Raw genomic sequence first — 16,519 nt, 5'->3', positions numbered from 1 at the left:
GAAGCTCTGGAAAGGAACATTGTAAATTGCTTATTTCTGCCACAGGCGTTCAATCCATAATCTAGATGCAAGCTAAGAAAATTATATAGTAATTTAGACATATTTATAAATCAATTGATTTGCTTTCACAGTTAAACTCCTGCGCACAAGCTGAACAGCTTTTTATCACATTCCCTCATAAAACAGGGCTGCCCAGATGTTGTTGTTCACTGTTGCTGGATATCGCACACAGCTTTCAGTACAGATGTGCAGCTTCTCATTAGTGGCGTAACTTGTTATCCACCTTGCATATACTAAACATACAGTAAGATAGTAATAGATGGAAATAATGACACATTTATACAGTTTTCCCTGCAAACTGCAAAATGTAGTAAAATTGGCAAAGAATAGCTCTTAAAAAATTGGCTCTGTAAAGGTTAAAGTACAAAAATACAGTGGTGGTGGATGACGTACTTCTGCTAAAATCTAGCCAGGTAAGCCACGTCTGCTCTCAAAGAGTGATAACGATGTGTTTTGTGAGAAAACGATTGAAATTCAGCAAACCGACAGCACTAGAGCTTTGCATTGATGTATCTCTGTGATCATAGCGCTAGCAAGTGCAAAAAAAATTCTCAGCTTTTTTTAACATTTGTGGATGTGGTTGGAAACAGATAGCCTGAAGTCTCCTTTTTAGTTGTCGATGTAAGACGTAGTGTTTGGATAATTTGATTTACGTTGTTGACTGTAATCATATTTGCATCTTGAAGCGGCCGAGTAAAAATGGCATATGGACGTGTGCCGGATGTAACAGAGCTGGCTGAGATTTTCGCAGAAATACATCATTGTTCAGTGTGCATATGCCCCATTAATATTTAATGAGTATAAATAAAACCCACACTGCAGAGTTTATTTTACATTGAAAATATTGAGGAGTTAATTAATCTTATACATTTTCACTATAACAAAAATCAGCTTTGGGTGCATGGCCAACATGTCTTTTTCAAAAGCGGTTTTCAGTTTCATATGGCTCTGCAGTTTTCTATCCTGCATGTTTGGCTCACACATCTTTTTTCCAACCAATAAAATATAATAATTTGATCAATTGGTGTCAGCTCATTCCAAACTGCACTAAACTTGTTTACTGTAAAACTGGCATCGGTTTGCATACATCAAAACTCATAAAAGTCAGTTAAAAGTCAAACCTTTTCACATCTATCACAAAGTCATGTAATGATTAATTTATGCTCCACAGTCTTAATTACAAGGTCAGATCCATCATGTGATACTATAGAGTGAGAAAACTACAGAAATCCTATGGCAAGGGTGTGTTGTTTATCTGTCAGGAGTGTCTGGCGGTGATAGCCCAGAGCCAGCTGCTCTCTAGAGAAGCTCTGAACCGTGGCAATAACACTGAGCTGGTATGGAGCCAGACGTCAGGAGAAGTGTGGGAATGATAAGGTTGAAGAAAAATGAACGCTAGAGAGTAAATTGTAATGTTTCTTCGGGACATGCCCAGAGGTGCTTATTTTCACAGGTTTCTGATGTTTTTCTGAATGCTTTTTACACAAAGTAGTAAGTACAATTACTTATGAATAAGATATGAACGTACAGTATTAAAACATTTTGTTAATTCAATGTCTTCAGTTCTGTAAACAGTCAGTATGATGTAGCGAGTTGTGTGAAAACGTAGTTTTTTTTTATCTCGGAGAGAGTTGCATGCCACACACTTAAACAACACATACCCAAGAGCCTATATTGTTAAGAGACCTTAAGTGTGGAAAATGCCACTATATAAAATATACTTACTTAAATTATTTTTATATAGTGACCATGACTTAAACAAGCAACATTTAAAAACTGGGAAAAAGTGACTTTCATTAGTTTTGTAAGCTGATGTTAATGTGATAAATGAGTCATTTCAGCATCCTGATATCATTTTGCGTTCCTCTCAAACGGCCTTCAAAATAAAATTATGTGTGTTCCTAAATAGCCCAGCGTCTTAATCTTCTTAAAGGCTAGTGGGTGAGAAATCTCTGTTTTGAATGGACCAAGTGTAGCTTTTGTTTGAAGGAACAGTTCGCTTTAAATTCTGTCATTATTTATGCACCTTAATATCATTCCAAATCCTTATGACGTTCACAACGTTTTTACAGCTTCAAGTGGATGGAGAGGGTGATTCCTGTCAAGCTTAAAAAGAACAAAACACACAGTCAGAGTATACCAGAAAAGTAGTTACTATGATTTGTGTGCTGTTATAGATCTGCTGAAAACATTTAATAGATCTGTGTGAGGCACAAATCTAGTTTACAGTAGTCATAATTCACTCACAATCTAAAGTTCAATAATCTTTATGTCACCGTGGTTATACTACACATATTTGTGCTTATTTATCTTATACTCCACATATACTGTAAATGGATTTGCAACAACTTGATGGTTTTTGGTTGAACAGTCAGCTTTTGCTTTAGAGCAAGGAGATTATAGTGTAAACATTTCTGGATCTTGTCTTATCACTCATATTGTCAGATATGGGAAACAGGCAAGTTTGGTCCTTTCACAAGCCAGAATGATCACTGGCAGGTTTGTGATACCGACATAATACAGAAAATAATCATGCATAATGTCATACAGCCTAACTTATAAAACGTATTTGTTCATATTTTGTTTCTGATGTTTTGTCAGACTGAAATGTTTAAATTAGTTTTCCTTATAATTAAACTTAAAAGAGTAGCCACATTACACACATTTTACATACGTTTTTCACGACCACTGAATACTTTGTTTTCAGTTTTTCTTATTAGATATATATCTTTACATTCTAGGTTTAAATGGGAATTGGAAAATATCTGAAATCATTTACTAAAAACCATCCCTGAACTGTCTTTCTTTAGAAGAAATATCACTTGGTTTAAATTTGAGTTTAATACTGTACATTTATTTAAGATGTGGAGTAAATTGGTGCCCCTGTTATTCTGGCCAATCTTGCTTTGTCTTCCTTGTTCTATCTGAAACATAACTCCACTTTGTTTACTTCTCTAACATGCTGTTGATCAAGTGCTTGCGGGCGGAATCAGTGTTGTGTCCGCGTGCGCCTTTTCCGAGACGATGTTAAAAGCTTTTCTCCATTGCACAGTTTGCGACCCGTATCCATTAGTGTCGATGCATATTTATGTAGGCTACACAGCCGTGTACATCCGCGAGTTCTGTTCCTAACTCCTTAGCTCTCTGTTGACTCATCTCATGCAGTCTTTTGTTTAGAGCACGGGGATCATTTCACAGCGCTGCAATTACCAGTTTCGCATCGATTTCTGCTGCCATCGTGCCCAGAACAGCGCTCAATTACTGGGAAGACTTTCTCGGCATGGCGCTTCGCCCACACATTTGCAAATCGGAGTCCTGTTAAAGTAGACTAGACTACAGGGTACACTACACATACCGTCGATATGCTGGACCATCGCTCCGGTCCTGACACTCCTGCATCCCTGTCGACCAATCAGAGCCGCGATAGCGCTCCGCCCCTCCCGTTTCTCTCAGACATGTGATCCGAAGCGGTCTGGAAACCTGCCGCTCGCCTCCAGCGAGTTATTGTGGTAAACAGGTACGAATGAATGGAGCTCCGCGAGTCTCTGACAAACTCACAGCGCTTCGCGAGCGCACGGATCGAGGACAGTCAGTCTATCTGACCGCACGTTGCTTCCTCCGTGGATGTTATAACTTCGGCGCGTCACTCGAATGGGATATATGCCTTTTCCCCCTATATTTCTGTTCCTCCAAACCACCTCTAGCGTCTTTTTTAGTTTGCTTTTTGTTTTCGCCTTTGAACATTTTGCTTACCGATCACCCGGCACACTTCCTTCCCGATACCATCTCCACCCCTGCCATCGCCTTCACCACTTCAGCATCCAGACCTCTCTCATTCCGCATCTGCACCCTCTCGCTTCGGGCGGATCCTCCGGTCATCCAGAAACACCCGCTTCATGGGGCACACTTCTGTCGTCGGAAAATGTCCCTCTCTTGGCTCCTGAGTTTACCGTCCAAGTTAATCACATTAGGACCAGGGCTGCCGTTGTGTGTCTGTGAACTATATCGGGGAAACTGAGATGGGTGTCTCGGTGGCGGCGGCCCTACACGAGCCCCGAAATCCGCATCAGTGGAGCCGGATAGTGGGACATTGGGTATGGATTGCTGTCTTGTCCTTTCTCGCCACTTTCCCGGTGCAACAACTTGGCGCTTTCCCGTCCTCTCTCAGCGACTGTCAGACTCCAACTGGATGGAATTGCTCGGGTAAGATGTTCAAGTGGTCCGCTGCTGCTGTCCTGTCTGTTACTTGCGTTGAGAGGACTAGACTTCACGTTCACCTAACTAATGGAAACGGGCGGTTATTCGTCTATATTATAGCAACACAGCGAAGTTATAGACGTGTGGAAATTATATGTGATGCGATGCAAAGCTTCTAAAAATTACTTCAGCTAAAAAATGTTAAAGACTATTTTTGTTTTGAAATGATTAGACGAGTTCTCCATTAGTCATTAGAGAAAATAATTTATTTCCTTATTAATATGCACAGTAATTGAATAATGTTTTTAGTGTAACAAAGATATAAAAAACTTTTGTTACGCCTACTGCATTTAACTGTTATTTCACTCATTTATAGAGACTTGTTTTTTTGCGCTCTTGTTCGCACAGATGAAACGGTGTTTACTGACAGTAAATTATAACACATTTACCAGGCATTCATTACCTGTTTTTCAAGTTCAGTACCTTCAAACGCCTCTGTTGCTGATCGTGCCCATTTATTTTCGTTTTAAAGTGCATTGTCTCTGTAACTAATGCATTTTCTAAAACATCTTATGCATTTTCCTTGAGATCTCCCAAAATTGAAACACAAAAAAACAAAGACAGCAATCGCACATACATCCTAAAAACCCGTTTTTTAATGCTGAGCATGGTTAGTAAAATTATTATTATTATTATTATAGTAAATTAGTTGTATTCATGTTTTTTGGCATATTTACTTTTGTATCCGCATATAGCTTTTCTGCATATGTTATGGTCTATGTGATGAGATCATAGTATAACAAATGTATACTTTGTTTTATAAATAAATCAAAACCCACGCTATGGTCAAACCATGTGTAGTTTCGTAATGGTAAAAATTTTTAATCACCGTAAATCGAACTGCAAATAATCAAATTTTTCCGTGCTGCGAATATTTAAAGTTCTCTGTCAACTTTCATTGTTTAAGAATAAACGTTTAAGAAACAATGTGTTTTTGAAAGCAATTTGGGGAATTATGCCTTTATAATAATGTGAGGGTACATCCTGTCTTAGCCTCGGATATGAAGTGGGTTTTGATTAGGATTGTCTCGCTGTCAGCAGCGCCGTTCAGATGATTGCGGGTGCACGTGAAATAATCATCATGCGCGCCCTCGGAACTCGCGGCATATCTTTCCTCAGTTTCTCGCCATGGCGCCTGACTATCAATCAGCAGCTCACCGTGGGCAATTAGGTGTCGTTCCAAAACGTTTGCACTTTGGCATACAACTCATGGCAATGGCATGCGTGAGACGTGGGAAATTATACCACAGACATGCCTTTAGGCCACTTCAGTGTTTCCACGATTTACAAAAACAATGATAATAGATTATTAATTATCCTAGTAAAACAAATTAAATGCAATCAGACAGTCTTTGTATAGACCATGCAGCATAAGACTAGTTGCATGAATCAAACAGGTTAAATGTAAGTGGCCAAGTGTTTATTTTCAAACATGTTTTAATGGCAAATCTGTCAAACTGAGCTTTGCGATTTCTGAAAGCATTCAAATCAGTGCAGATACATTTTTGCATGTAAAACTTTTGTTGTGGAGTAAAAACACGAGAAAAATCTTTTTATTGAATAAAACTTACAAGACTGAAATTAACTACCAGTGAATAGTGCATTAAACACATGCGTAGTGTCCAGAGAAACAAATGCAAGCCAGCTGTACAGTCAACAAACTGTCTAATGTGCACTGTGGCAACATACTCATGGAGTGTAAATAATTTTGCAAAGTAAGTGCTTAATCACTAAAATATCTTCCCTGTTCTTGGTAGTAATCGCTGTCTGCGCTGGAAAGTACTTTTTGTCAATTTTATGTAGGCGTGAAATACACTAGCTTAAAAATAAGTCACCACGTAAGGGAAGAAAGCATCTATTTGTATTGTTCATACTGTAGATATATGGCCCTAAGAAAGCTTTTTTTTATTGATGGCTGATCATGGCTCAGTAAAGGGTTTTGTAATAAGATGCAATAAAGACAAGCACAAACTTATAAGGTGAGAATACACGGCAGACCTTCCTGGATTTAATGAGACAACCAGTAGTGCATAAAAAACGATTAATACGCCTTTCACGATTTTTGTGAGTTTGACATTTTTGAAGCCATTTTTTTCAGTTTAATCTCAGCATCGGGTCAAATAACTACACGATCGTTGGATTAAATCAAACCAAAACATGTTCATAATTGACTCAACAATTGGTTAAAACAGTCTAGCATTTTGGATGGAAACAACTCTGCAGTTAATTTATAACCCAACAGTTGGGTTCGTCCCTCTTTGACCCAACGCTGGGTTGAAATCAGTACAGAAAGATTTATTTAGCCCACTAGATGTTTGAAAAGAGAAGTCAGAACAGACCTAAAAATATAAAAGTTGTCATTTATGCCTTTATGTTGATCCAGATTCATGTCTTTCCTCTGTGGTAGACAAAATGAGAAATTCAGAGGCTTTCAGTCTCAAATGTTTTGTTTCATGGGAAAGTCATATGGGTTTCAAACAACAGATGTTTGTTGACAGAACATTTTATTTGGAGCAAACCAATTCTTTAAGGGCATTTTCTGATATTCCTTAAAGCTCAAAATATTTTCAGCCGACAACAATGCCTGAAGTTTGTATGTCTCTTTAATGGTCAGAAAAATGGTCTGATGCCTTAGGAGCTGTGTCTAAACTTCACCTTTGCGATATTTGTGTGTCTGCCAGCTTGTTTCCTTCAATTATTCACCTCGCTGGCAAGGCAGAAAGAACATTCAGTATCTCCCGCGATACACTCCCGTCTGGCACCTTGTGGGACGTAACGTTGGCTCATTCTTCTTGTTTGTTTTGATAAAATTATGATGGTCTCTGGGAGAATGGCGAAAACTGCAAGACCAGGTGCTTGAGCCAAACAAGCTTTCTATTTCACTGTAGACAGAAGAGCAAGAAAAAGCAGCAGGAGATATCATAACAGCAGCACCTTCACTTACCTTTGTTAGATTGAGTGCTCCAATATCGATAAACTGGGCATAGTTGTCTAATCATAATATTTCAAGTGAAATGTTTAATCAATTTAGTTTATGGTCCTTTATATGCATTTGTGTGACAACAATGAAGATGTATGCACATTCTCTAAATTGAATCCATAAATCCACCCTTCACCATGTCATGGAAAAGCTAAAGCTATAACTCACATCTCATTTGTTTTAAATTGCCATTCATTAACCACTAAATAGCTTTTATGCAAAAGTGTCCAAGTCAAATTATGCTACTCCAAACACCCATTTCCAAAAGCAGGTACCAAGGTTATAGCCATTATAAAGTTTATCTGCATTATAGTTTAAAAAAAAATTTTTAATGACTTGTTACAATGCCGTTTTCTCTTGAATGTTGATGTTTATATTTATTCGATTAATGACACATTTCATGCGAACTGCATTTAAAAAAAAAGACTTTTCCAATTGCAGTTAAATGCGTGGAGACACTGTATGTACAGTATGCATTTCATATGTCTGGTGTGTTAAAATCTGGTCCATAGTGAATGGACTGTAAGAAGCTGCTGGGAATGCCATCTGATGCTTCATAGTTTGATTTATTTGTTGTTTTGTGGTTAAAATGTGATTTGAATGAAAACAATGTAATATAAATGTATTTATTAATACAAATAAAATATGTTTAAAGGGGTCATATGACAGGGCTAAAACTAATATTATCTTTTGTTTTAGATGTTATGCAATGTGTACACATGATATAAGGTTCAAAAACTTTTCCACATACTTTACCATGCATGTTTGTTTGTATCTCCACTTTGCCCCGCCTGTCTGAACGCTCTAAAAAGCAAAATGTGCTATGGCCAGTTAACCACTGCGTAGTGATTGGTTGAATACTGCAAGCATGTGAAGGAAATTGAACGCCTCTTATACCATATTTGGAACATCAGGTTCCATAGCAATTGTACTGACAGGTACGCCCACCTTACTTGCGTATACATTTGGGCGTTCTCATTTAACTCATACCACGAACTGACGTAGACTTGTGGGGGTGTGGTTACACGAGGCGTTTCAGACAGGTCTGGGTGAGCATTCGCTTTTAGTTAGAATGCATCTTTTGTTACCACACTTTTGTTACCACAATTTTTCGTGTCTAATACATGCATGGGAAACATATAACACACCAAAGACACAGAAAAACACCTATTCGCCCAATATGGCCCCTTTAACATTGTGTGCTAAATTCAGAATGTCACAGCCTGTTTTGATGTCTATAAAAAGCTATTTCTTGGGAGGTTAAATGTAGTATTTTCCTTGCTAGTGACAGCTCCAAAGAAAATCCTCTGAATATGATTGTGATCAGTCATGCATCATCGAGGCCTGTGTCATTCGGGGTGTCATATTTTGTTGTCTGTGGTTTCATACATACAGAAAGTCTATATTAGATGCAGGATGGGACAATTTGCTTTGACATGTTTTTGTGGCACAGTAAACTTTGTTTAGGATGAAAGATGTAATGTCCTGTTTGGTGTCTCTAATCATAGTCCCGTGACTTCAGGGAATGGATTTGAGGAGTTTTTATTACATTTTTGAGAAAGTGCTTTTTTACTCTTGTTGATCTTCATAGATACTACAGAAAATACTAAGTTCAAAAAGAATTGCAAAAACAGATCTTATCTGTCCATGTAGACAGCTACTGAAATATTGTCCTGCCAGAGAGACTTTAAAGAGAGCAGAACAAAATTCCATTCCTCTCACGGTATCTCGTCGTTGTCCTGAAGCTTGTTTTAAACAGACTTCCAAAAGCTTATTTAGAGCTAATAAAATGATCCGGGTTGTGTTTTAACTTAAAAATCTGTTTAAGCATTTAAAGGCCTTTCAGGGGGCTTAATGAAGAAATTAATAAAATGGCAAGCACATTGCTGCGTGTTTCCAGAACTCATTTCCTCTAGTGTGGCTTGGTAACTTTACTTAGACGTTTTTACTTTTCCAGCCTAACCTTATATGGCAGTGAACATTTTGATGGACTCCAGAGCAGATACTCTCAAGCAGGGGTGTGCAGACCCCGGGGGGCACTTGAGCTGGTTCCAGAAGGGAATTGAAAAGACTTAGATTTTGTGACTTGTGTTTGTATTGGTATCGTCAGATTGTTTGGGTTAATATTATTGATGTTAAATGACATCCAGTGTAAATGAGTTAGAAAGAAAACCTTTCTAGTTTGGTCCTGACCTCATGACGCTTTACTGATGAGGGTTTGAGGATAAAATTGTGGGTAATTCAGAGAAAAGACTGTTCGGATTGACTCAAATAAAAAAGTTCAGTGTCAATCTAGTGTATTATTCATGTTGGTGTTTGTTTGTGCATTGTGAACCTTTCTGAATTTATTTACTTGTTGGCAATTCACTTGATCTTGAGGATGCAGTGGTAGTAGGTGTTATTTTAAAAAATGTGCAGTTACAGTGTCACTACCAGATTCCACCGCTCTATTAATTGGACTAAATAGGGATTTTCCTTCTTGGCCCTTGTGAGAGAAAATATATTTTTGACTCAAATTTTCATGTTCTTTTCCTCTAGCATTGAATGGATATTTCACCCTTAAAAGAAAATGATGTCATAATTTACTCACAATCAGGTTGTTTCAAAACTGTATAAATTAATTTGTTCTGCTGAAAACAATGGAATATATATGGGAGAATGTCAGTTACCAGATCTCGTCACCTCCTCCTGGTTGTGTAATCTTGAATGGCTCAAACATGCGCTCTGATGCTTCTGCATGTGTTGTGAGGTCAAGCTCTGTTGTGGCAATAGAAAGGCAGTCAAGCCTAAGAGTTTTGAAGCAATTCCTTACATCTATATGACTTAAAGGACTGTGTTTACATTCCTTATACACAGTTTTACCCAGGTTTGAGACTTAATGTATTGCAGGAATTCTTATTTTATCTAAAAGCAATAGTAAACTAATGAGCTTTGGTTAAACACTGACTGGTGGTTGATGCTTCAGTAGGCTCAACTGATTAAATGTCAGTTTATCACATACTTTAAAACAGATTGTAAACAAGATGATTTTTGCAAAAATGTTACAGCTACGAGCGATGCAAATTGTGAACCGCTGATCTAAATGACTGGTTTGCACACAGAACACTAAGCCAGTGGCAGAAAGCTAAGGCTCAACTGACAGAGGACTTTAAATATGAAACCATTTACATGGTTAAATGGATAGTTCACCCCAAAATGAAAATTCTGTCATCATTAACTCAACCCCAGGTTGTTTCAAAGCTGTATACATTTTGTTTTGTCTCATGAACACAAAGACAGACATTTGAAAGAATGTCAGGGACCAATCAGATCTCATCCCCCATTTACTGGCGTAGTTGGGTAATAAATACTATGGGAGTCAATGGGGGGCTGAGATGTGTTTAGTTTCTAACATTCTTCCAAGGATATTTCATTGCATTCACTGGACCACGAAATTTATACAGGTTTGAAACAACCTAGAGGTGAGTAAAAGATAGTAAAATAATTTTATGGGTGAACCGTCCCTTTAAGATGTTTGGGTTGTAAGATTATACAGGGGAGACGTCAGAGACAAAAATGGTGAACTGTAAAGTAAAGTTTTATTATAATATATGATCACTTTCTATTAATTCAGTGGAATGTAAGGGCATACAAACCTCGGTGGGTTCAATGTTATGATTTCACGGGCAATCAAGCTCTTTATTATTGAGCAGCATAATTTCTCAAGGTCGCTGTATGAGCCACACAACATTAATATAACAACTATCTATTGCTTTCCTTTCACCCTATAGTGTTTGAGGTCCATCTGTAATTTCCTTAGCCAAAATGCAAATGAAGCACATAGTTACGTAAGACATCTTTTTAAGCTGTATCTGGCCCTGTAGCGGGGGCCCAAAGTAGCTGAATGTCCTCTGGTGTTGTCGTTACAATGAGCAATGTTCTGCTTCATTCTAGCTTCCAGGCCTCACCGGATAACATGGGGTAAAAATACTATGTAGCACTTGCTAGAAGCTTATTTGCTTTGACAGCAAAAATCCCAGGGCACACGCGCATGCTTTGTGTCGTGTGGTCTTATTATGATGATATATGGAGCTTTGAGTCAGAATATATGCAGCATTTTGAGACTTATCATGAGATATTATTCTTTGCATAATGTGTATGTCATTTTTACAATATTACACAAATGAAAGCGATGCTTTTTTCTTGCATTATTATAGAAAGTGTCAGATAAGACTGAATGATATAGTGCCTAACAGGTAAACTGATTATTTTGGCGAGTTATTGTTAAATGAACAGCGGTAAGCTGCTGTTCTCTGAAGAATTAAATTTGGTTTTGACTCAGCGGTGGTCTGTTTTTGGAACAGCTCATCTTAATTGTAATCATTCGAAGGAATCCTCACTGATTTCAATTGTCTGCATGCTTTTCATAAAGCTTGATTTGTCTGTCCAAAAATGAAAATGTTTCAATTCACTTAACTTAGCTAATATATAATAAAAGCTATAAAAGAAGCTTGTGCAGCTATTCCGGGAACTTTGCTGTATGCTGAATCATTAATCCTTTACAAATTATTTTATTCCCAATAAGAAAATGGCTCATGAGAAAAAGATGGTCTTTGTGAATGGAGGCGCTCATAACTTGATGGACCCTTTTGAAGCAGTGCCTGCCAACCCGCTGAGATGAAGTGTTTGTTCAGTTAGTTCTGCAGAATAATTTTTATCAAACGTGTCTGAACAAATGTTATCCAGCTTGGGCTAGTCACTGTTTGACATTGCTGTGTATACTATATGCAGAAAGTCACAAAGTTTTCTGGCTTTCATGTGTTGTAGGTGACGATGAACGGGACACAGATCTCTTCCTTTGTGACACCAACACTTGCAAGTTTGACGGCGAGTGTCTCAGAATCGGGGATATAATAACATGCATATGCAACTTCAAGGTAAGACCATTTTCAAGTCTTGGTCTCTTTTTCAGCAGTCAAGGATGTGCTGTGTGACCAAAATCATATATTGCAGTATAAATAGTTGTAAATACAGTGAGTGTACGGTATATCACAATATATGTATTTTGCTAGAAATGCAAATGAAAAGAAATTCAAAGAAAAATCTTTGTAGGTAATTTAGTTTGGATATGAAACTTAGCCTACTATACTTATCTCTATGATGTAAATAAATAGACCTCTATAATTTAAATAAAGGAATTGCAAAGCAACAACCCAAGACAATGAAAATGGAAAGAAACTGAAATCTGTCGTTTAAGAACTATAATCATCTTTGACTGATGTGAGTGAGAGATTTTATGCCTGAATACTAGAAACTTGGCTTTAGTTAAGCATTCATATCTAAGCATTCATATACATATCGCTTGTCAAAACAAGATAGAAATCATACCTATAACGCAAACAGCAACTAGTAGGATCATTTTCCTTTTTACACTTTTCTAATCAGTAAAAGAGAGACTACATATTTTTGTAGGCAAACCCGGAAGTTAGCGCAGCACTGGTTCCTTTGACTGAAAGTGTATCCATCTATCACTGGTGTGAAAATATTTTGTTAACCCCAGATCTAATTTCAGGCAATTTAGCAAAAACCCATTCAGAAAACCTATATACTTTGGGGCGATGGAACTGGAAGTGCTAAAATGCTAACTTGCTTATGCGCATCTTTTTACCAATACATTTTCTCACAACTGTCATTTAAAGCTACAGTTTTCAAAACAAATGGCCTTAATTGATGCTAAAGTGATGTCAAAATATCTGGAATTTCAAGTGTTAATGCACTACCCACGCTGTTTTTTGCATTTCAGATATTTATTAGGAATACTACTCTCAAAAATTGTCCGGCGTCAGTTACTTTGGCCTTGAGATCTCAGTGAAATGAAGACTAAGAGAGTCATCCCTAATAACACATCTGAGTTTGGTCTAAATGAAAATGCATTAGAGGCCCTCCAAGGCACTGAGCACAGGCACTCAATGAGTCGTGTTATTTTTATCCCAGTCTGCGAGGGAACATTAATTTCTTTGGCGAGATAAATAGACTTACCTGTTTGTCCCCACACACCCCCTTCTTTTTCAGTCCAAGTAAGACTTCATGATGGCACTTGGTTTGTTGGACAAACCCCCATTATGTGTCTTGTTTTCAATTGTTTTTAATTCAGGCGCGAATGCCATTGGCAATGAAGGGATTGGATAGACTTGATTTAAGTGTCCTGGACTGTACGCCACATGCGTGCAAGCGGAACTCTGGCTTCAGATAGCTTAAACTTAATAATGGTTCATGCCTTTATTCCATTAAGTGAAATAATTCATCAAAGCAGGATCATCGGGAGGCTTGTGATGGCTAAGAGGCCCTGGGGAGGCCCGCAGTAAGGGAGGTATAGTTCTGCTGAAGAGAAGAAAATGGTTTGATCTCTGACCATGAAAAGAGGTCATTCAGGCCCTTACGTTAATTTGTGATGTTTATTCACCTCACACCAGCTCTTGGAGGTGCCCCGCACATCACTCACGCTGAGATGTTTATTTAACGCAGGCTCTTTAATGGTTTTTTTGAAGTATTCATTAGGGCTGGATGTTTGGCCGTATTGTACAGCTTTCTACAGGGCTCACCAAAACAAAGTGGCTGGAGTTTGAACATAATGTCACTTGTTGATGTGTCTCCTAAATGTACCACAGAGAGGAGAGAAGCCCCTGGCTTAAATGGGAGAAGGGCCGCTGTTACAAATAAAATAGAAAATTTTAAAAAGTAATAGAATGTTGTGTAGTCAGCCATATTACACTTTGACTTTAATAATCAGCTGGGACTTATTTCCTGGATATAAAACAAAACTATGTACAGAGAACATAATATGAAAATAAAATGATAGGCCAACCTAAAGTCTGGACACATTTTGGTTTTGGTAATTCCGGAAATCTTTCACGTCGTTCTGGTTGCGTATGGCAGATGAAAAACGTTTATGTTTTTGATTTGTTCTTCCCGTGGTTACTGTTTATTGTGATCCATGCATTTCTGAGTGAGGAAGTTGGAGTTCAAAAGAACTGTGAAACATGATATTTAATATAGCCAAGGAAATTAATCAAATCCACCAGACGTTTCCCTGCGGCCTGCTGAAAGCAGAAAGGGAGAGCAATTCAGAAATGAAAGTCATTTCATTTAAGCACTGGTAATACTTTCAAAAAAATTCTTTAGCACGTTATTGCATTGTGAAAGGTTGGTTAACCCCAAAATCAATTTCGCCTTTTTATGCCATTTTACCTGCTGGAAAGTATGCGGCGCAGCTCTCAATTCATGTAATTCAAATTACAGCATGCCTTTGCATCAGTAAACAAGTTACTTTGACACCTGGGGGCACAACATGAATGCCATAAATAGTATAATAAAACAAGTTTGCCTCTGTAAAGCGAAGTTGCTCCATCAGAGCTTATAACCAAAAGCGGGTGTTATGGACGTATATCTTTTTGAGACAGAGCAGAGGAGTTACCTATTAGCTGTTATACTTATTGATGGATGGATGGATAATTTCAGTGAAGCTTTATTGTATTTTTAACTTACAAGTTAACTTACAAGCAAATTTACTTTTGCTTTGAGATATCGATAAGTTCCATCATTGGAAAGCAAAAGAAAGGTTCTTTGCCCCACTCTGTAGTGATCCTTCGATTTTCCTCATCTGGACATGTTCCATCATGTCAGAACAGATTCAGCTGTGGTTCTACGTTTTAGTTTGCTTAGTCAAGGTTCGGTTTACATGCTCAAGCCGTTTTCATGACACGTCTGATCTAAAGCTCTGATGCTCTGTCATTTATGCGCACTTACATTGCTTATTCACGCAGTTCATTCTAATTGGCTCATTGCTTAGCTTAAAACTTTTTAGGGCTGTTTTCAATCTAGTTTATGGTATTGTCTCCACACATTTAGAGATAGATGAAAGAAAGGTACCACACCATGAATACACAAGGGACAATGAGTAAGCAATTCTAGGTTGATTCCTCCTAAATGTGTTGTTGCATCAAAATACTGCTATTTGAGCTGTATGAGCATTTTGACTAACCCAATACATTTTCAAAAAACTGGCAAACTGGCAGGAGTGTTGAAAAGAGTTTCATTTTGTTGATCTAGCGCCATAGAAGTGACACTCTTCAGTCATCTTCTCTCTGTTCGGATCTCATGCTCTCTATTCCTGGTTGATACACAATCCCTCCAGCCATCCTCGGATGTCTGAGGTGTTGCCACTTTTGACTTTCGGATGCAGCCTGTCTGACGAAACAAACGCTGGCGGGATTGAGTTCTAACCAAGGTGTGGCGTTCAAATGAATTTACCCACGAGAAGCAGCATGTCCTTCAGTTCTCCTTCAGCTTGAACTCGGAACTAGCAGACAGTGGCAGAAGGTGGACGCCTTCCCTCCGGGCCTTCGGCTGCCCATCATCAGAGCCATTTTCAGCCAGACCTCTTTGCATATATTTCCATGCATTTGTGATCCTTTTATCCTCCACTCACATGGTTTTCTCTGTCTGGAGACGGATTAAAAGTGGGCATTTATTCCCTGGTGCAATTAGACGCTCCCTCTACAAATCTGTGACAATGAGCGGTATAAATCATATTGTACAGGTCAGGGTTAGGCAAAATTTGTGAATTAAGAATTGGCTCCTTTTCAAGTCATGCATTGGAATTTGATTATATTGGCCATAACCCACAAAATGAGGAATTTAAAGAATTGCAAGAAGGAGGATTTGTGAAAAACATAAATAATTACATTTTCATTTAGTCATTTAGCAGACGCTTTTATCCAAAGCGACTTACAGATGAGGTAAACAATGGAAGCAATTGGAACAACATAAGGACAACAAAAAGCACAAGTACAATAAAAAATGGTTTTATTTGTGGTCCCTACCACATTATACAGAGCTAAGTTTTTTTTTTAGAAAAGAGATAGAGATAGAAGTCAGAACTGATCTGTCAGGAGTTGAAAGAAAAGAGGAGTGTTCCGACGATTCTTAAAAATTGCTACATATTCTGTTGATTTTGTAGCAGCGGGCAGATCATTCCACAAATGTGGAACTGATCCAGAGAAGGTACGTGAGAGAGATTTTTTACCTTTTTGGGAAGGCACCACAAGACGTTGTTCATTTGCAGATTAAAGGTTTCTGGCGGGTACATAAGTCTGCATTAGCGAGTGAAGATATGGGGGTGCCAAATCAGTGGTGGTCTTGTAGGACAGGAGCAGAGGCTTGAATTAAATTCGAACGATCATA

The 16,519-nt window shown here is 38.1% G+C and overlaps 1 protein-coding gene across 2 annotated transcripts in view; it reads left to right on the top strand.

The window, feature by feature from the left end:
• The first annotated feature begins 2,697 nt into the window (after positions 1–2,697).
• The window catches only part of tmeff2a (transmembrane protein with EGF-like and two follistatin-like domains 2a), a 65,795-nt gene continuing 51,973 nt past the window's right edge, over positions 2,698–16,519 (top strand). The window contains exons 1-2 of one of the 2 annotated variants that reach the window (XM_056755400.1): positions 2,698–4,263; positions 12,104–12,213. In XM_056755400.1, coding sequence (XP_056611378.1) covers positions 4,080–4,263; positions 12,104–12,213 — 294 coding nt within the window. In that variant the 5' untranslated portion in view covers positions 2,698–4,079. The remainder of the gene's footprint in view (positions 4,264–12,103; positions 12,214–16,519) is intronic. The other variant, XM_056755399.1, reaches the window with a different exon arrangement.

This window comes from Triplophysa dalaica, chromosome 8, assembly GCF_015846415.1.
Source record: "Triplophysa dalaica isolate WHDGS20190420 chromosome 8, ASM1584641v1, whole genome shotgun sequence".
Taxonomy (NCBI): Eukaryota; Metazoa; Chordata; class Actinopteri; order Cypriniformes; family Nemacheilidae; genus Triplophysa; species Triplophysa dalaica.
This window is presented reverse-complemented; position numbering and strand designations above follow the sequence as displayed.